Genomic DNA, 20,233 nt, shown 5'->3' on the forward strand with positions numbered 1-20,233 from the left:
GCGTACTTTCTAAATTCATGAAACAAAAAAATTTCTCGTATTTTCTTAAATATATTTTACGGTATTTTTTTTTTACTTTCTTACCGGTATTTTTCACAATCATACACATCACTAACCGTTCATTCATTCATTCAAAATCAAATTCGGATACATTCACAGAAGAATGTTAGCTGGCTTTTTGGCGGGAAACGGGAACGGGATAGTTGCTTTCTTCATTGAATAATCTAAATAATTAATACGAAGTGGTGTTTTGTGGTTAATGATCGCATTAAGTTAGTCGGAAGACATTCGCGAGTGTTATTATATTGGAGTATTCAATAAACAAAGTGTATCTGCCTATTTTCGCTTCGTGTCAGGAAGCCGCTTCATAACTCAAAAGTTTATGCGGACTTTTGAGTTAATTCGTTTGGGGTTCGGAGTAGGAGTCTACTCCGAGGGTGGGGGCTTAGGTTTCATCATCATCACCTTTCATCATTTCATTAATCATCAAGAAAAAAAATACGTCAGACATGGCTGTATGGGCATAGTTCCCTTTGCCTTACCCTTCGGGGAAAACAAAAACAAAAAAAAAAAAAAAAAGAATGTTAGCTGTTTACAGAAAAAGAACAAATTTTATGGACAAGTTTTATAAAAATTCTAATCACAATCAATAACGTTGTACCTTTACATCATTAATTTTATATTTTGTATAACATTATGCTTCGTCTTTTTCGTTTGTGACTTCATGTTCATGATATTCTTGATGACAAAACATATGACATGAAATCAAAAAATTGTTAACCTCCTTAATTTTAAGTCGGTTATAAAGAAAGCTATTGTCAGAAAGTAGAAATGTCAACAACAAATATCTAAATCTTTTATTTCCATTTTTGCAACTCCCGACCAATATTTTCTGGAAATATTACTGATATCTAACACTAAAGGAACCTATAACACAAATGCAATGAAAAAAATTGGAAAAATGCAATTTTGATGAGGTAAGTATAATCATCAAACCTTGTAAATGTTGTAATGAACTGTTTAAAATTGGTCTGAAAATAAATTAGTTACACAGTAAAAATAGTGAACGTTTCTTTTTAAAGTTCTTAAGATAATTTATTATAGTTTGCATTTTCCGATAATATCATCAGTCATAATTAAATTGTATGGGTGTGTCCTTCAGCCTTTAGGAGATTCATGGTGTACCTACCTACAGTCCGGAAGCACTGATTGCTGTTGACCTTGTTAATAGCTAGCTTACACAGTTAATTACCAATCTTATGAAATAATTCACAAACTTCATAAATTATTCTCACCTTTCAGGAAATCAACTTAACCAAAAAAATGGCTGATGTAAAACATTTAATAAATGAATGGTTGACTGAATACGCGTCATTACAAGACCATGAAATAAAAAGCTTTGCAGCAGAACATGAACACAATCACGAAATAGCAACGGCAATATTCAATCTACTGTACAACGAAGACGAGGCAGAAGGAAATGCATCAAAATCTAATGTTGATCCACAGTATGAACAGGTATAAAATTCACTTTAAAATTATTAAGAAAAGGATTATCTTTGTTTAACGTCATACCTTTTTATAAATCCATTACTTTCTTTCTTTGCAGCTGTTAGAAAGTGTCTGCACCCAACTGTTTAGCTTCTACAGGTCAAAAGAAGTGGAGCTCCAAAGATTCACTCTGCAGTTTGTCCCAACCCTTATTTACACCTATTTAAGTTCTGTAGCACAAACCAGCAAAAAGACCTACAGATGCATTGAAACTCTACTTATTGGTAATTTTGTTCACCTTATTATCTACATGCCTATCCAATTGACACAATAGACACTAGTATATGTAGATAGATGTAATAAATTTAGTAACATAGAAAATCAAGCATTCATTATGATTTTTTAAATTACACAATTTGAGAATCTCAATGTTGTAATAGATTCCATCGTAATGTTATGTTATATAATAGATTTTTTTATATATTTTTTATAATTTTTCAGGTTTATACAATTATGAAGTGGTAGATGAAACTGGAAAACCAAAAGTTGTTTCCTTCAGGTTGCCATCTTTAGCTCAAGCATCTATTTATCATGAGGTAAATTAAATAATGTAAATTAACTTTTTAAAAGAGTTAATGATTTTCATAAGTTTCTTTCTGATTTATACTTTTCATTATATTTTACTTCAAGATTTACATACATAGGTACATAAGGTCATGCTTATTTACTGTCGGGGCCTACAATTTACTATGACCCTGACACAACATTTTTCTTCCTTTCTCATCAGTCTTCATGCATGCTCACCAGTTTATAATACTCTCAAAGATTAATATTCTTATTTTTTTAAATAGCTTGTATAACTTGTTTATTTAAAATATTCCAGCCATTGTCTCTAGGGCCACAGTTTCTGACAGAGAGTGCATTGCGCAGATGGGAAGAATGTAATACTAAACTAGTGAGTTGGGGCCCCCTGCCCCAAGTGGAAATGATTGATGCCGAGAATAGACTAAATGTCATGGCCGCGCTTTTATTCATATACAACCGCCAAATCAGTGTTCTACCTAAACTTGCACTCAGAAACTTTTGTATTGCAACCTCCAGGTAAACAAAAGATTCTATTTTAACGCATACTTTATGCATAAAATAGCTGATTATTAAAATGATTAACTGTTTTACAGAATGGTCACCCAAGGATTCCAAAAAAAAGCACCAGGCACCAAATCTATACAAAGGATACCAATGTCTGCAAGCTTTATGTTAGAGTTGATCCAGGGCATATATTTTGCCATGTTCAATGAGTTTTACACTTTGGCCCTGCAAGCTATAAAAGACATAGATATGAGAGCGCAATATGAATTGCTTCCAGAAGTAATGCTAGTTACTAGTGCTGTGATAAATTCTTTGAAAAATAGTTCTACAGGTAAAAAACACTTATATTCTTGTGTGACTAGTATAATATTATTTCCTTTTCTAGGAATTTATAAGTAATATTTATTTCATTTGTAGGTCAACCATGTGATGGGCCACTAGGCATTAGTGTGGCATTATCCCCAGCTACAACTTCAGTTACCATGTCCAAATCAATGATCACAAATGCCTCATTTCGTACTAAGAAATTACCAGGTAAGATGTTTTTTACTATTTTCGTTATTGAGTGAATTTAGAAATTGGATTCAGTACTTTGCTTATTAATCCTAGTAATTTTTTCATAGCAAGTAGTGCATGTAGAAATATAATGTTTGTACAATCTGAAATAATCTTTCTTTATCTATGTACAGATGAACATACATTTTGCATGCTGCCAAATGAATACTCTTTGCCTCATAGTTTGGAATACTTTTGGACTAAAAATATTGCTTGCTCCAATGATGCTACACACCACGACAATACATTTTCGTTGGGGATTTTTAAAATGTTTGATGGGATCTACTGGAAAATGTCTATGAAACAAAACGACAGTCATAAATCAATATCAGATTGCTCAGTTAGTTCAAATAACTCTGATTATCAGAGTACATTCGTCAATAAACAATGACAGATATCAATTTTACTAAGTACCTACAACATGTATATGAAGCAGAGGTAGGACAACAACTACAAAGAAAAAAGTACCACAAATTGTTCCACTAAATCGTAATGCGCACACAACACATCTTATATATACTAACACCACATAGTGCACAATAGAGAGACACACACACACACACACATCAATTATCATAATTGACTGCATTCCCAGTAGGCATAGTGTTTAGTAGTGACATTCCAATATTCGTCTAGCTATTGTCTGTTTCACTTGCAGATCGAAAGCATTTTTTGAGATAAGAAAATTACCCTTCTTACTTTACGCACTTAAGAACATTTTCCATTCCTTTAAATTTTAATATCAGGTATGCTTAAATAAACTAAGTAGTTAAATAGGTATTTAGGTGTACTGAAAGGTACTTAATTACGTAATGTAGTCTTAGGTGTTATACTATGTAATTAATTAGTCCTACCACTTTTACAAGCACTAGTAGGTATAACTCACAATGCGGAACTTTCCAGGCTATGTTCAACAAAAAGCAATAAAAATAATTGTTGCTTGATATTTGGATCACATGAATAGAATTATGTTGCTCTTTAATATGATCAGAATCATAATGGGTGGAAGATGCAATTGTGCCTTGGTACAATAAAAAGGGTCAACATTTATACCCAAAAACAAAGATAAAAGATGCATATTTCTGTTATCTAGAAATTACAAGGTTAAACGAAAAATCTGTACAGCGCCATCTATACAAACGAGTGTAGCCTGGAAAGTCCCTCATTTAAGCCAAATGTTGTTCCTATGTATTGAAACTTATAATTATCAATAGTTTAGTTTTTTTAACATGCATTATAATTAATTTTAATATAAAATCTGCCCATATGGCCCTACAAAACTGTAAAACTAAGTTAAGGACAATAAGTAACAAATGTTCCACACAGTGTATCCCTCAATAGTTAATAATTGGTTACAATAATATACTATTATACCACTGGATAGGATTTTTCACACAGAGAATTCGTTACTATTTCAACTAAAGTTAACTGTTAGCATGTTTGCAGTTAGAAGAGTATGAGTATCTACATACATAATCTCCCACCTATATCCCACCGGGGTAAGCAGAAACTATGGAATTCCATTTGTTTCGATCCTGAGACACGTGCTTCCTCCACATTCATCAATCGTTTCATACACGCACGCCGGTTCAGTGTAGATCGTACTGAACCTTTCCTAAGGGCATCTCCAATTTGGTCAATGTACAACCAAATATTGTTGAATTCTGCAAAGAACTGAATTCTCATTCTTATTCTCATACTGAATATCTGCGGCATCAAAATCGAATATTTGGGCGAATACCGAATATCATAGTAACCACACTATATTGTACGTAAATAAAATGTAACGAAAATGTCTGTCTGAGTAGATTCCCAAACTGACGACAACCAAAACGTACCACTAGTTTCAAGGTAGAATTAGGTACTATAGAACATGCCCTCAAACAGTTGTACTAATAACTTAAGTTCTGTTTAAAAATATCTACTCATTCGTAATGGATTTTTTTTTATGTTGCGAGTATTAGGAAGCTTCTTAATCTTTTATAACTTAAAGTATAAAAACCTTATACAGTTTTAATCTGAGAATCGTTATAACATGGGATAATTAATTATTTTCAGATGACATTCCAATACAAGCTGGCCAAGTGGTGCCGTCCGACGGCGCGGACATGCTCACCTCCATCACGGAGGAGGGCGAGACGGACTCCACGCCAATGCAGCGCGGCGGCGGCGCGCGCAGCTCCAAGTCCAAACTCGGCTCATTCCCCGTCCTCGGAAAAAAATCCAAAGAAGGAAAAGACAAAGCATCTACCAGCGAGAAAAAGGTTACCTTGAAGGATTCTTCGAAAGGTTTATGGAACTCCTTGAGTGGTGGCGGTGGCGATATGGTAGACGCGCAAAAAACCAGCGGCACGGACAGCTCGATCGAAGCTAATGGTAGTATTAAAGACGAAAAGATATCGATGACGTCAGTTCTAAACAGTACGGAGAACTCGGACTCCCGGTCGCAAGTGACGTCCGACTCCCTCGACATAGAGACGACGCCTCGTTTTACCGCCATGCAAGTCAGTTCCGTATAATTTATCTAAGGCTTCCAGTTTCTCGTTGTTACGTGCTGTACGGTGAATGTTACTAGTCTACAAAGATATTCTGTTGAATGGTGGTAGAATGATTTATGGTAATTTTAGCAAATTAATGGTTATGGTTCAAGATGAAGTATGTACTTATCATGTGAGTTTTAGAGTGGTACTGGATATGAATTAACCCAGTTGAATCTGAATTTTCTCTTTGTTTTTATACAATTTAACGGCAACAATTCTAGTGTTTCCGCTGCGACACCGGCAGTGTTCAGCTGATCGCCGGGTTCATTACATTGCACTAATTAAATCTTATTTATAATAAATTACTGCCGTAAAAACAACAATATAAATAATCCTCACAAAACCGAGATACCTTACTTTTTGCTTACATATTATAAAAATATTTATGATGAGTACCTACATGTTACTAGGAAAAATTAACGATGTTGTTGTTTTAATTTATAACAAAGTTTAACTTGATTAAAGATATCTTCATACTGTTCCAATGATATATTTTATTAACCTACGCTTTTTCCAGTGAAGTACGCCTGTATCCGCAAAGGTACATAATATGTACAGGTATAGTATGTACGGTCACAAGTACTAATAAGTATGTATACACTTTGAAACCATGTCACAATAACTTTTTTGACAAATTAAACTGTAAGTCTCATTAAATGTCAAATATGATAGTGCGACAGGGTTCTAAAGTGGGTACATGATATTGCTCATGACTACTGTACACCCTCTTCTCGCCAGCTGTTTGAGTCCGATGTAATAAATGGCGAGCCTATTGCCATTAACCGGTCACAAACCCTGGAAACTACGTGACAGCAATTATCTATAATCCAAACTCGAATCGAATTCAGTTGTTTATAGCCAGAGCCCGGATTCGAACCCGTGACGTTACGATGCAAGTCACCCGTTCTCCGAAAAGAGCTATCACGAATTCAACAGAAATATGTTATCGGTTAAACAAAGTTGAAAGTTCACGTAATGTTTATATTTACGTAGGTACTTTGTATAGCTACCAAGAACAATTGCTACATGCAGGCCAGCAGCCAGGCCAGCACCATAGAATAAGGAATAATACTACATATAGAACGGCAACTCTCCGCTCCCCACCAGCGGCTGAGCAAGGTTTACGTCACCCCCCTCGAACATAGTTTAGCCTTGAATCGTATGGTGTCAGACGTCACACGCGTGGTATCAAGTTATTTGTATGAAGTGTCCGGGGTGTGCCCAGCACTCATCCAAAACCAATTTCGGACCAATTCGCTTGTCCATAAAGCGCGAAGGTTGCGAGTGTGTATAATCGTTCGTACAACCCATCCATCTCTGGACTTCATAACAACAGGGAGTGCAAATTATCTACTGATATTTATGTATGAAAAATCGTAACGTGAGGATTTTGTGCCTGGTTAATGGCCATATAGGAGATGCCTTACGCTTGCTAAACATAGAGCCAGGAAAGTGGGTCGGAGCGCGGGTTTAGTATGAAACCGCAAACAAAATCTCGCGCCACGGCACGGCCCGTTTGTCGGGCTTTCCTGGTTGTGTGTTATTAAGTTACACATACATACATAAACTCACGCCTATTTCCCACCGGGGTAAGCAGAGACTACAGAATTCCATTGTTATTAAGTTAAATAATCATTAATATAATTAAAACACATAATAACGGGTCCTTACCGCGTTTAAATCGGGGATATGAGACTCCCCATATGACACACGATATTTATTGTGTTTTTATTTTTTGTTTGAGACTCATATCCCTGATTTAAATGCGGTAAGAACCCGCTATTATGTGTTTTAATTATGATAATAACCGCGTAAAATTAAAACAATCATTAATATAATACACAATCGATTTGTAACTTCTCAAGTATATTAGATTTAATGCAAACTGAATACGTCGCTGTTATAATCACCTCGTTAGCTTATCAGAACTTGAACTTTAACCACAATTCTTAAATTATAGTCACTATTTGTTGAGACCAATAACTTGTCAGTCTTGAGTTGTACTTTCAGAGCTATTTTTCCCAAAAGAAAATATGAAGAGTATATACATTTTAGGTGTTCTTGTCCTAGTATGCGTATCGTCATGTGTCGGTAAAGACCTAATAGTAGGTAATAGCTTCAACACGCGTTTACTGTGGCAGCAGAAAGCTGAATACATGGGTATACCATTCAAGAAGAGAGTAAAGGAAGTTTTCTTCTCGGATCCTGGACAACAAGTTATCAGAGTAAGTACATTTTATTTGCTTATCAAGCGATCGAACACGTTCAGCTGCTTAACTTCCCGGCCACATCGTAAAACCGACAGAAGAATTGGGAACATGATGGACCATTTTATGGGCAATGCTCTGACCACCTATCACTGGCTGGTCATAATCCATCTTAGACCTTCGTATCTGTTGCAAATTTATTCTAAGTAAGTAGGTACTTAATAAGGATAAGCCCGCTTGTTGTACTCATTCTATTTCTCTTTTGTATTTTGTTTTTTCCTGTTTGTGCAATAAAGTATTTGTTATGTTATGTACTTGTGGCTCTGCCCACCCTATTAAGGATTAAGGACGTGAGTTTATGCTCGTACTTATGTATGTTATTTTACGATACTTGCCTGCCATTACAACATCACCCCAGGCTCATATCGTTACAAAATGTTTAATATTTCGTGTTCCAGGCTATAATAGCGCGCGATGTAGATCACACAGATGCGAGCGCAACTGTGACTGCAGGTGGCGTGGGATCTACTTTCGCCAACCTTCGGCTGAAGAGCGAACGTGGAAGCGGCCTTAATTACATCATTGAAATATACGCCTGATAACATAACTGTTAACATGAAAATAAATTAAAATAACCTTTGCCTGCAACTCATACACATTCGTGTTATTTTATTTTTTTTAATTAAGATGGGTTTGCTCTTGACTTCGTTCTTCCACGAGGAGAAGAAGAGATCGACGTTGGAACGAGCTTACCCAGAAAATGCCTATTCACCCGTGATTTAAAGGACCCCAGGTTTTCACCTCATGAGACCCGGTTTTAAAGACACACGACTTATTAAAATGGCTTAAATAAATTATAACGAAATTGTCTTCAAACAAATATTTAATAACTAATATAATAACTAAGGTAAGTACTTGTTTATATTCCAAGAAAGACGTCTTAAAAAAGTATAGATAGAAGTAGTAAATAATTTTATGAATAATAAAGTTTAGCGATAATACGGCACTGACACCCTCGAACCCGCATGAAACTGTCTCCCTGGGTCGATTCCCTTTCTCTGCACTATAAATACATCACGATATGAATCCTCCCTCCTATACCCGTCGGATCCTCGCCCCGTCGCCTTCGGATTCTCCTGAAGAATTCGTCGCAGTCTCTCTATGGTAGCTGCTTGCTCATCACGCTCCATCTCATTTATCAGGACTGGCAGATTGGCTGCGCACACCCACAAATAGAACATGCCCACTGAAAATTACGTTATAAGTACATTATATATTTACTGATCGATAGGTGATTCATATTTATCTAATACCACGTCTTACGTCTGAGAGAAAGAATATTTGAAATAATTAATCGACCCTAGGAGGTCGATAGCGATAAGCGCTGAACGAGGGAAATCGTCGACCACGCCGTCGGAGTCGGTATTCGGTAACGGAGTTCTGAAATTATCAGCACTCTCAAATCACACTCTTACTTTCTTCAAAGTCACCCCATCTCATACTCCTAACGCTTGTCACAGTACTCTAATCATAATGAAACACGAATAAGAAACAAAAAACGTAAATGTATGATGATTCTCACAAAGAAAGAAGCCACACCCAACGCTGGCTCCAATGAGGAGCCCGATATCCATGGTATTCTGCTTGAGCACCAGCAGCCAAGACGCCACCAGCACCGACAGCGCTACTAGCCTCATAAGTTCCACCAATATGTATCCAAACATCAGAAGATTGTTACACTGGTTTGTAAGAAAATAATTAATGAGTAAGTACATTAATAGTTACCTATTAGCTATCCAACGTAAAGTCTATCAGTTAGTAAGTACCTAGTAAGTAAGTAAGTAGTTAGTAAGTATATAAGTAGGCAGACAGTACGTGCGCAGTCGCAACAGCAGTGTAGGTAAAGTTATAAGTAATACTGTGAACTTCATCACATTGTACTTACTGTGTAAGCTCCATAAATATATAAAACACATAGGAGCATATAAAGACATGACAAGCATATACCCAAGGTAATGCTTTTTTCAGGATCTGTAAAAAAACAATAATACTTATTTAATTACTTACTTGATAAAGTTATATTAAAATAAAGCAAGTATCATTATATAAATAGGAATAGGCGTGAGTTTACGTATGTATCATTTTATGAATTTCTTTACCTGCTCTAACATTTTCCAAGTAATCTTTTGTAAACATGAGGTTCATACTGTTGATCAGATGCCCGATTTCCTCCTGTACCTCTGGCACCCGGGTATGTGCTACGCAAAATGCTGCCAATACAATTAATCCTTGCATCTGAAGGAAGAACAGAACAACTAGAAGTACTTAACTTACTAGTTAATTTCGGTAAGCACTTGCTATTCAAATGTATATGCCTCCTGCCTGCGTTGTGCTCACGATCCGTAGGTCTTCGGTTCGAATCCCGATGGAGACATATTATTACCACAAAAATCACTTTGTGATTCCTAGTTTGGTAAGGACATAGCAGACTGATCACCCGATTGTCTGAATGTAAGATGATCCGTGCTTCGGAGGACACGGTAAGCAGTCGGTCCCACACGGAGGACACGGTAAGTATGTAAGTTATCGTTACATGAGCCATGCCGGCTTAATAGTATGACCATGACAGGATTGATGGGGTCAGTTGAGAGTTTGAGAAAAAAGTTTCGAGATTATAACAAGCACAGTACACATCCCCCGCGCCTGATCCCTGATGGGGTGAGCAGAATCGCAAGTAACGGATGATTTTAGAAAGCATGATAAAATGAACCTTTCATCAAATCATTATGAAGGGGTAATAAAGATATCCTTTCCAAAAAGCAAAAGAAATGGTCAAAACAGGACAGATTTCAAAAACCAGCAGTGGAGTTGCTTCTTACTTACCAAAGAAAATATACCAATTATAATACCGCCAAGTCGAAGAGAAAACCAAAAGCAACAATTGTAAACGAATGCCATTACTAAAGTGAACATAAATTAACAGAATTCTGAAATTTTGCTGTACATTGCAATAGGACAAAGCTCACACGAGATCGATAACATAAATAAAAGAATTATTAATACTTATATTGTGTGGTTTAAGGTTGCGTGTATATAATGGTACCTTCTAAAAGCTCTATATTATTTCAAAACGATACAAATTCACGATTATATATTAAGAGTTCCGTATCAAAAATTCAAAAACTGCCCTCTGCCCTCGTAAACTATCTAGTGTGCGTCAAGCTAGCGGCCTCAAAAAAAAAATGGGCACGAAAAAATAATTTGACCATACCAAAAAATAGTACTCTTATTGAAAAAAATAGTACCTGTTGTAAAAAAATTAGTACCATCACGGTTCTGGATTTATAGCCATGTTTTATTGCACTTGCTAGCTTGACGGTGAGCGAAATTTGGCGAGAGTTAACGACAAGGTCTTTCGCTTTGATTTAAACGCCAAAAAATAGTATCGAAATAGTACTCACCCCCTGCAAAATACCGAAAGTAGTACTTCAACGGTTCCAAAGTTATAAAGGCAGTTCTTTGATCCCGCTAGCTTGACGTTTTGAAAATACCTATTATCTGGGGAACGCTTGCATACTTCAGTATGTAACTAATGTCAATAAACTCGTATGAAATAGTACTCCCTACCATCATAATTTTGATCCGATTCTCTTTGTAGAAATGTTAAAAAATCATCATAACCTATGCCATACATTTGTTGTTGATACAGTCACGTAGACAATTACATAACCTCACAATTTATTCGTAAGTATTGCCATTTTGGAGGTCTACCCTACCATTTCTTTGCACTTCAGTGCTGCTATTACAAAAAATTCCTATTGCATACACCCATAAGCACTAATTTTAATAGAAAATGGCTGCATGGGTCTAGTTCTTATCGAAAACAATCTGTGATTTTAATACATCATAATACATTTTTAATCTGCTGTTTTATTTTATAATTTATACCTTCATGTTGAATTTGTTACGGATCGAAGTGTTTGTTAATAAACAATTTGCAGTATTTGTAGAATAACTCAAAGAGTGTCAACAATGATATTACTTTCATCTAACAACCCTGGCACATCACCAATTTTTACCCAAAAATGGGGAAAAATACTGAAATCTGACAACATTCTTGACCATGTGTAATAATTTTGTTCGCGACTGTACTCGTCTTGATAAATGTATGACATAGGTTATAATGACTTTTTGACATATTTCTACAAAGAGAATCAGGTCCAAATTATGATGGTAGGGAGTACTATTTCATACGAGTTTATTGACATTAGTTACAAACTGAAGTATGCAAGCATTCCCCAGATAATAGGTATTTTCAAAACGTCAAGCTAGCGGGATCAAAGAACTACCTTTATAACTTTGGAACCGTTGAAGTACTACTTTCGGTATTTTGCAGGGGGTGAGTACTATTTCGATACTATTTTTTGGCGTTTAAATCAAAGCGAAAGACCTTGTCGTTAACTCTCGCCAAATTTCGCTCACCGTCAAGCTAGCAAGTGCAATAAAACATGGCTATAAATCCAGAACCGTGATGGTACTAATTTTTTTACAACAGGTACTATTTTTTTCAATAAGAGTACTATTTTTTGGTATGGTCAAATTATTTTTTCGTGCCCATTTTTTTTTTGAGGCCGCTAGCTTGACGCACACACTATCTAGGCTTGTAAACTATAGCGCTTCTGTGGAAACATTACAAAAGCAGCGTAAAATCGTAAGACACGACATCTCAGACTCGAGGAGTGGGTGGGATTTCCCGACACACGTCATTGTTGACATACAAAAATTAAGCGATAAATCTACGGAACCATACGTTGTATAAATGTAGGTATCTGTGATTTTCTCTAAGTATTCGTTTTAGGATTGCGTGACTACTATTGTATAAAAAGATGACGTGATAAAGGCATATTAAAACTTGCACTATGTCATAGAATAAAAAAAATAGGTCTGCGTAACTTATGGATATGACCGCACTTGCGCGTTGCGGCAAAAAATTGGGGCCTAGGTGGCAACTCTTGTCGTGCCGTCGCGCCACTCGGTGCATTTTGATCATGAATGTAAAAAACAATGTCTATTCATGACATAACAAATACGAGGTTTAGTACACACACAGGAAATGCCAAATATTCTTATGATGGTTTTAAATTACAAAGTTCTTATTGTAGCGTGATACTGTGGGAGCATAGCCGGTGGGATCGAAATATGCACAAAACGAGCATATATGAGGCAACGATCGTATTATAAAACTCGACATCATTAATTGCTACTTTGGTATCGCGCAACCACAACTAGTGCTACTATGTAGGTAATGAGAGAGAGAGAGACAGAGAAAAATGTTTATTCAACAAATTGTGACACATTACATACAAAGTGTTACAAACAGAGTAAAAACAACAAAAACGGCGGATAAATCGATAAAATGATCCAGCCAGCCAAATGGTTTGGTGCAGCCGCTTCCCACGCCTGGCGACGACATGATGCCTCGTGTAGGTGATCTAGTGCTGTCTCCCTTGTTTCTATGATCCGAGGTTTTAATTCAGAAATATACTAATAGAAAATTATTTTTTCCCGCGCAAGCGCAGTTTGAGCTCATAAACGGATTTCTCCAAAATCACATTCTGCTCCCGCGGTACATAACGATAGCATTCGATGTGTGTATTGGTCGAAGCCAAAGACCCTATACAAGGTCTGAATATGATTTCGAGAAATCGGTTGTCGATTTTAACGATAGTTTATGAGTAGTTTTTGTTCGTCTCTATTAAGTTCAGGTACTTATATTGTACTTAATTACTTAACTCATTAGACCTGTAATATTATTATTTTAGATCTTTTTATAAAATTGATAGATTTTTGTTAATCCTGACTTAGACCACTTAGGCCTCCTTTTCTTCCTGCTACCTATTTTAACTTGTTTTTCCAAATTGCGTGCCTACCTAAAGAAATTCCTGATTTGCTGTAATTTAATAAGTAAGTCAGAAATTGTAGTCAAGTACTTAGGTACTTGGATACTCCGAAAGGGTTCAGAGAACGTCCATGTTGTACTCAGAAGGCGGGTTAATTTGAGCACCGGAAATCAATATCATTCGTTCGGAAGAACTTTCGTACTTCTTATCTTCTTAACATATTTATGTTCCAACCCAATTCCAACCGGATATATTTAACCGGAAAAGGTTATTAAAACTCTCGCGTATTTCTTATTATTATCTAATTAATGTACCTAGTTCCCCCAGCTTTGTCCGATTAAGTAAGTAACAAGCTGTGATCAAAAGCTTGTCAAAGAAAAATTCTCCTAGTCAACCCGGTAACAATAACTAACAAAAAAATGAAAACGTCTCTCTGTTCACCCGGGAAGGAAAATAGGTATCGGATCTTTAAATAATCATAATACCTTTCAAAGTAAGCAACCGCTGCTTCTACGAAAACATTAAGGTTTGTTTGACCAATTTTTAAACCCGTTGAATATAGGTTAAAGGTCAAAAAATTTCATTGCATAAATGCCAAAGGCCGACGTTGCAAATTGAATTTCGTAATTCGAATGCGCAACAAGTTAAGGATTGAAATCCCAGTCGCGTTCCACGCATGAATCAATACTGGGAGGTGGAGGAGTGTTGCGAGTTTGGGAATATAAACGGCACATTTGTTCCGCCATTGCTGTTTACACAAATTAAATCTATAAATTACATAAAATAAGTAACAGGATAACTACCCCGTTATTTTTGAAATAATAATCAGTTTATTGATTGACCACATCACGCTCTATTTTCTATAATTTTTAATAAAGTTAATAAATATATCTAGAGGAGAAGGATTGGTAGCCAGAACCTGAAAATCTCAAAAAAAATAAGCACATACTCTACGTAAGGGCTAGCTTTACTATTAAAATACATTGCTTGTTATATATGGCTGAAACAAAAAATATTGACTTCGACGGTGAACAGACGCAATGTACAATAAATAAACGTCTATTAATTATTACGTGACTTAAACTGTTATTACAGTACAGTTGATTTGACGTTTGTTTTATCATGACTTAATAGTTGCAGTTGCAGTGGTCTATTATTTATTATTTCCGCGGAAAATTACTTTTAGGGAATTCATATAGATAAACAAATTAAATTATATCCCTATATAAATACAATGGAAGAAAACGTGGAAGAGGAAAAGTGCACCATCAATAGTTTGCCTGACGAAATAATCTCCTTGGTATTGTTGAATAATGATTACAGGGATATTGTAAGTTTTGGTTCTACATGTAAACGCTTCAATGAGTTGGTACAAAACGATCAAACTCTCTGGAAGCTTCAGTTTAAGCGCACGTAAGTTTTCTCTTAAATTAGAACTTTTAAACTTTAGTTAGTCCTTTGCTAGGTAAAAGTTTAAACCTACGCAATTAAATAAAGATAAAATAATTTATTTTCTATGCTTTCTTTTACTCTATACATTTTAATATTGGCTTTTTACTATGTTAAAGGTATGTTAAAGTTGAATGAAATACAAAAAAAAGAAGTGCAGCTTATTTGGATTGTACCAAGCAGTCCACCCTATACCCCTGGCTTATTCATTGTATTATTCTTGTGAGGCCCGGTTTTCCAGACAGTACTAAAACAATATGAATTTGATATTCAAATGAGCTTGGACCATAATTGTTCAGCCTTATAGGTCTAAATGATAAAGCCTAAATTCAGTGTTTTTTCCAGACATAAATCTTATAAGAATCTTGTAGTTTATTTATCTTATTAATCTTATTTTTACACAGGTTACCAGTAGATCTAATAGAAAATGTAAAGAGTGACTGTGAAACTGATTGGCTGGCTGAAACCAAAAGGTATTTCACACTTAAACAGCAACTATATGCTGAAGTGATATTAATGTCTCCCAAATTATATAGGTAAGTGCTTGTTTTATATAAATGAAAACTAAAATAGTTCTATTTATTTTATGAATACTCAAAGATATCTTACCACCAATTAATTCTTAAATTTACAGAAGGAGTCCCGACATCAGTTTAACAGATATTGAACCTTTCTTCGAATTAGCATTATCTCACAACTTAAATTATTACTATACAATTCATATATTGCAAAGCATGGTGAAGTTTGGTTCAAAAAATTTGGGAAGAGAGCCTATTAAAAAGTAAGAAACATATATGCTTAAAAAGATTAAAACTGAACAATACGTATCTTGTATCAAACACATGGTCATTGTCTATGAACTTATTGATATTACTTGCTACATGCCATAAATAGTTTAAAATCTCAATTAATGATGAATATAAATATTTTTTCAGGCCATATACACTAACTGATATCCATTATGCCAAAATTGTACTTCGTCATCTAATGCACACATTCCTTGCCTTCAAATGGGTAAAGATGCATCACAAAGATGAATTGTCACCAGAAAGAGTTGTAAACTTCTTTATTCAATGGACTGATACAGATTTGATATATGTTGATGAAGAAGTAGATAATGAGGTAAGAAATTTTAAAAGAAGCAGTACCAATTATCATCTCTTAGTAAACAGTTAATGGTTTATAAGGAATATTATAGTGGTGAATTAACTCCTTTTACCAGGTACTCGAACTTGTCAAAAAGGTGGAGGACTTATTGGAGAAGCCTTCTAAATCCAGGCCAGGAGATACAGTTAAGGAACTATGTGCTGAAGGGGTTATCAAGGAGAGACAAGTGCTTGAAGCCATTTCTCAAGTGATCTACAGTCAAAGGCGCATGGCTACTGTGTCAACAGCAAACGTGGACACTCTTAACATTATGAAGGTATAATGATGTACTTTATAGATTAATTAATGACTATTATTTACTACACCCCTATGCCAAAGTTATTTCGAAGTTGCCACCGCCAAGCCTCACGATATATGTTCCACCATGATGCCGGTGTTTTGAAAACAAATTAAAACTTCCTATCTGTATATTCTTTAACAACAACTAAAAAATAGATAAGGACAACAGATACACAAAATTATTGCTCATGCAGCAATTTCTTCCAGGCAACCTTTGGGTACAGTAAAATTAGAGATGATTATTGATCATGATGATTTAGAGATGTTTAAGTTTGTTTTGTTTTAGTTTGTCTGTTTAATGGTGTTTTTAATTTATTTTCAGGTGTTAAGTGGCAATTGTGGTAATGTCATAGCTATAGGATCAGTTTACAATGCAGTAGCAAAAATATTTGGAATAAACTGTGAGCTTATTGCATTTCCGAACCATTTGTTCCTTGAATGGCGAGATTGCAGTGAAAGGCAACCTAAGCTGTATACTATTGAACTAGCTACGGGGGACATACACCCAAAACGGCGATGTCCGTTTTCACAAGGAGGACCCGTGAGCACCTACAAATATTACGCGGATTCCTTACTCCAGTACATTTATTCCGTGTTTCATGCAAGTATGGGAGCCATTAAAAATTGGTAAGTAGGTTTTTTTACTTCTTGCAATCTAACACAGACTGTTCAATAACTGAGATAACAATAGTCTTGATTTGCTACTAATTATAAACGCGTGATATTCTACATACATAGCTACTATAGCCCTCTCTTTCATGATCTCTCTCTCTCTCTGGTTTCTTGCAGCTTCTTTTCCCAGACTATACAGGTTGTGAGAAACTGCAGTAGTTTTAGGCGGATGAGACGTTCGTTATGTAAAAATTGACGATTCAAAGTGTAACTATGTTACCTATTGAATAAAGATATTTTTGAATTTGACCATATCTTCATCATTCATTTTATATTTCCGACTCAATCAATATTTGGTCGTCGGCGAAAATAATGTATTGTATGTTTTAGGCACACGCAAAATTCTCTACATCTGTTAGATTTTCTGGGAACAGATAACCATGAATATAATCCATACAAGAATTTCCTTCCGTACTTGTTAGATCTTACTCATTTACCCGCAATGAATATGCCACTCGATCTTAAATATGTAAGTATATGTATTATCATATTATATTGTATTCCTGGATAATAAATGACTTTTACTTAAATTTAAATACATTTTTTATTTTCAGCTTGACTCATCGCAAATACAGATTATAAGATCGTTAACGAATTTAAACGCTCCATTCAACACTGCGCTCAGAGATGTAAGTACACAACTTAAGGCTTCGACACACCAAAAGCAGGAGCAGGTTAGAAACAGCACACTGGGGCAGTTCCAACGCGGCTTCGCGTTACAACCACGTTCAGTAGTCATATTTATTCCCGCGCTATATTCTCCTACATAACTTTTTCTGTAATATTTTGTCTTTGTAACACAATTATTTTTATGCACTAATTCAGATTATTTCGTGTAAAACCATGGACCGCCGCGGTATACTGCTTTTGGTGTAACGCACTTCATACAGTTTCTTGTATTACAACATGTGCCCCGCCGCGTCTATAGTCGATTCCAAAATGACTTCTTTAACTTATTGACGAGATTAGCCTTATGTTGTGTGTTTTGATGACATTAAAAACATAACCGATCGCCGTGAAGGATTAAAGGGTACTTCCAGAGAAAAAAGGCGGCCAAGTGCGAGTCCGACTCGCGTTTCGAGGGTTCCGACTTTTTGATTTTGTCTTTGACTTTCTTCGTCATACATCGAAATAGGTTGTGATTAGTTTACCAACCTTTTTTGTCAAAAATTGTAATTTATATTTGCTGTAGTAAAACTGTTCGCTCTATACATCGCCACAGGTTGTTTACACTTTATTTTTGTAATGGGACAACAAATTCGCGGGTTTCGGATTTTTCCTTTGTGTGCAAGACCTTCTTTCTTAACAAAATTCATGATTCTAGGTCTATGGGAATTACCCCATAGGTTTTTGTTCCCCTACGAAATGTATGAAAATAAGGCTATAAAAGGGCCAATGGCTTAGAAGTTAGATTTTTTTAAAGCTTCAAGCGACCGCAGACATAAGTATTACATATTAATTTCAACTTGATACCCAGCTGTTCCCGACAACAACAAAGTCAGTCTATGAGTGTTCCGTTTTCCTTTTTGACATTTGGAACCCTAAAAACAGTGTATCTCCCTATTTTCCAGGCTATATTACCCCAAAAAAAAAATATTTTTTTTGGGGGTAATGTAGCCTGGAAAATAAAAAAATATATTTTTTTTTTATTTATTTACTTAATTAAACTTTGAGTATACAGTTTTGACGCATAGCATCGCTAAACCAGGAATGGTTTGTCTCGATGCTAGGTAATTCGCGCTGTACAGTGTACCTTCGTGTAATCTTCTAATTTCGTAGATAACAGACACATGCATCTTTTATCTTTGTTCTTGCTAAAGCAAATATCAAGCAACAATTGTTTTTATATATATATCTCTGCCATTACATTATATTTTTGAATAATTTGTACCTGAGCGACGAGAAAATAGCTAATTATCGCGTTAAATCTGTACAGCGCCACCTATAGGTATATTTTTTCGGGAACGTAGTCTGGATAGTCCCTTATTGCGGGTAACAACTAGCTAATAAATAAATATCTGTCATTTGTTTACCAGCTGGTCGTGAAGAACCACAATAGTCGTGTCACATACGCCGCTGGTATGATTTGCTACCATAAGAAGTATGACTACACGTGCATAGTTCGCGGCTGGGACGTGACCTGCGCCGTTGAGTGGCAGGAAATTGATACCCTAGAATTCGCGAACCAGCCATTCTACCACGTTATAGCAGCTGATCAGTCCGAGAGATATGTGGCTCAAGGTAATTTATCATTAGCACACATTTCAAATCTCTACCGTTATCTAAGATAATGTTCTAGATATAATAGATTTACAAGGGCACAGTCACAGTAAATCGCGATCGTTCGCAATATGGTACTGAAAATAAAAAGGTTTTTTAATTAAATCTTGCGGGATTGGCCCTGAGTTTTCTTTTTTTAACATGGCACACTTTTTTATCATAATGTCATGGTCAATTGGCTTGCAGCTCATAATGATACTGATTTACTACAAACGTAATTAGAATGAAAAGCATTTAGTCCTAGATATTCTGGGTCGTTTTCAACCAGTGTGTATTATATGTACATTTGTGTTTGAAATACCCAAATATTAAGGTTCAATCAACGTTCTTTTATTTCAGAAAATTTGCAACCTGTACCAAGGCCGTGCAGGTTATACCATTTAGAAGATTTTATTGCTCGTGAGTTCTCCCACTTCGACGGATTCGCATATGTGCCCAACAGTGAGAAAATAGTAGAATACCCTGACGAAGCTCCCATTACCAACACGTACCGCAACCACAACCACCTGCGGGCAGCGCCACCTAGGCCATAAGTTTATTACATTTAGAATTCTAATTATCCATATATCGTGTATAACTTATTTATTCTTATTGGTGTAATATA

The 20,233-nt window shown here is 35.6% G+C and overlaps 4 protein-coding genes across 4 annotated transcripts; 3 read left to right on the plus strand and 1 right to left on the minus strand.

Annotated features, from left to right (window-relative positions):
- Positions 1–586: 586 nt before the first annotated feature.
- Positions 587–6,160, plus strand: LOC126367881 (hyccin). The gene is made up of 8 exons (XM_050011660.1): positions 587–977; positions 1,303–1,518; positions 1,610–1,775; positions 1,993–2,087; positions 2,375–2,592; positions 2,670–2,911; positions 2,998–3,114; positions 5,194–6,160. Exons 2-8 carry the CDS (start codon positions 1,324–1,326, stop codon positions 5,652–5,654), a joined length of 1,494 nt encoding a protein of 497 aa, XP_049867617.1. The 5' UTR covers positions 587–977; positions 1,303–1,323; the 3' UTR covers positions 5,655–6,160.
- A 1,468-nt stretch (positions 6,161–7,628) lies between these two features.
- Positions 7,629–8,536, plus strand: LOC126367707 (probable salivary secreted peptide). Its single transcript, XM_050011375.1, has 2 exons — positions 7,629–7,900; positions 8,341–8,536. Exons 1-2 carry the CDS (start codon positions 7,709–7,711, stop codon positions 8,479–8,481), a joined length of 333 nt encoding a protein of 110 aa, XP_049867332.1. The 5' UTR covers positions 7,629–7,708; the 3' UTR covers positions 8,482–8,536.
- Positions 8,537–8,831: 295 nt separating this feature from the next.
- Positions 8,832–11,087, minus strand: LOC126367246 (uncharacterized). The gene is made up of 5 exons (XM_050010658.1): positions 10,766–11,087; positions 10,042–10,177; positions 9,828–9,913; positions 9,465–9,621; positions 8,832–9,128 (listed from the first exon to the last, which is right to left on the minus strand). Exons 1-5 carry the CDS (start codon positions 10,853–10,855, stop codon positions 8,872–8,874), a joined length of 726 nt encoding a protein of 241 aa, XP_049866615.1. The 5' UTR covers positions 10,856–11,087; the 3' UTR covers positions 8,832–8,871.
- Positions 11,088–14,871: 3,784 nt separating this feature from the next.
- On the plus strand, positions 14,872–20,232 carry LOC126367709 (F-box only protein 21-like). The gene is made up of 10 exons (XM_050011376.1): positions 14,872–15,195; positions 15,636–15,767; positions 15,866–16,012; positions 16,167–16,353; positions 16,454–16,654; positions 17,000–17,304; positions 17,680–17,818; positions 17,904–17,978; positions 19,386–19,590; positions 19,969–20,232. The coding sequence occupies exons 1-10, from the start codon at positions 15,017–15,019 to the stop codon at positions 20,160–20,162; spliced, it is 1,764 nt and encodes a 587-aa protein (XP_049867333.1). The 5' UTR covers positions 14,872–15,016; the 3' UTR covers positions 20,163–20,232.
- The last annotated feature ends 1 nt before the right edge of the window (position 20,233 follows it).

This window comes from Pectinophora gossypiella, chromosome 6 (genome assembly GCF_024362695.1).
Source record: "Pectinophora gossypiella chromosome 6, ilPecGoss1.1, whole genome shotgun sequence".
NCBI lineage: Eukaryota > Metazoa > Arthropoda > Insecta > Lepidoptera > Gelechiidae > Pectinophora > Pectinophora gossypiella.

Excerpts from the sequence above, each read along its gene's own strand:
- LOC126367709 (XM_050011376.1), top strand. The coding sequence starts at position 15,017 with ATGGAAGAAAACGTGGAAGAGGAAAAGTGCACCATCAATAGTTTGCCT. Across the intron at positions 17,819-17,903 it reads TGCCACTCGATCTTAAATAT|CTTGACTCATCGCAAATACA; the intron begins GTAAGTATATGT and ends TTTTATTTTCAG. Across the intron at positions 17,979-19,385 it reads TCAACACTGCGCTCAGAGAT|CTGGTCGTGAAGAACCACAA; the intron begins GTAAGTACACAA and ends TTTGTTTACCAG.
- LOC126367246 (XM_050010658.1), bottom strand. The coding sequence starts at position 10,855 with ATGTTCACTTTAGTAATGGCATTCGTTTACAATTGTTGCTTTTGGTTT. Across the intron at positions 9,914-10,041 it reads CTTGGAAAATGTTAGAGCAG|ATCCTGAAAAAAGCATTACC; the intron begins GTAAAGAAATTC and ends GTTTTTTTACAG. Across the intron at positions 9,622-9,827 it reads ATATTTATGGAGCTTACACA|TGTAACAATCTTCTGATGTT; the intron begins GTAAGTACAATG and ends CTTACAAACCAG.
- LOC126367881 (XM_050011660.1), top strand. The coding sequence starts at position 1,324 with ATGGCTGATGTAAAACATTTAATAAATGAATGGTTGACTGAATACGCG. Across the intron at positions 2,088-2,374 it reads AAGCATCTATTTATCATGAG|CCATTGTCTCTAGGGCCACA; the intron begins GTAAATTAAATA and ends AAAATATTCCAG. Across the intron at positions 2,593-2,669 it reads TTTTGTATTGCAACCTCCAG|AATGGTCACCCAAGGATTCC; the intron begins GTAAACAAAAGA and ends ACTGTTTTACAG.
- LOC126367707 (XM_050011375.1), top strand. The coding sequence starts at position 7,709 with ATGAAGAGTATATACATTTTAGGTGTTCTTGTCCTAGTATGCGTATCG. Across the intron at positions 7,901-8,340 it reads CTGGACAACAAGTTATCAGA|GCTATAATAGCGCGCGATGT; the intron begins GTAAGTACATTT and ends TTCGTGTTCCAG.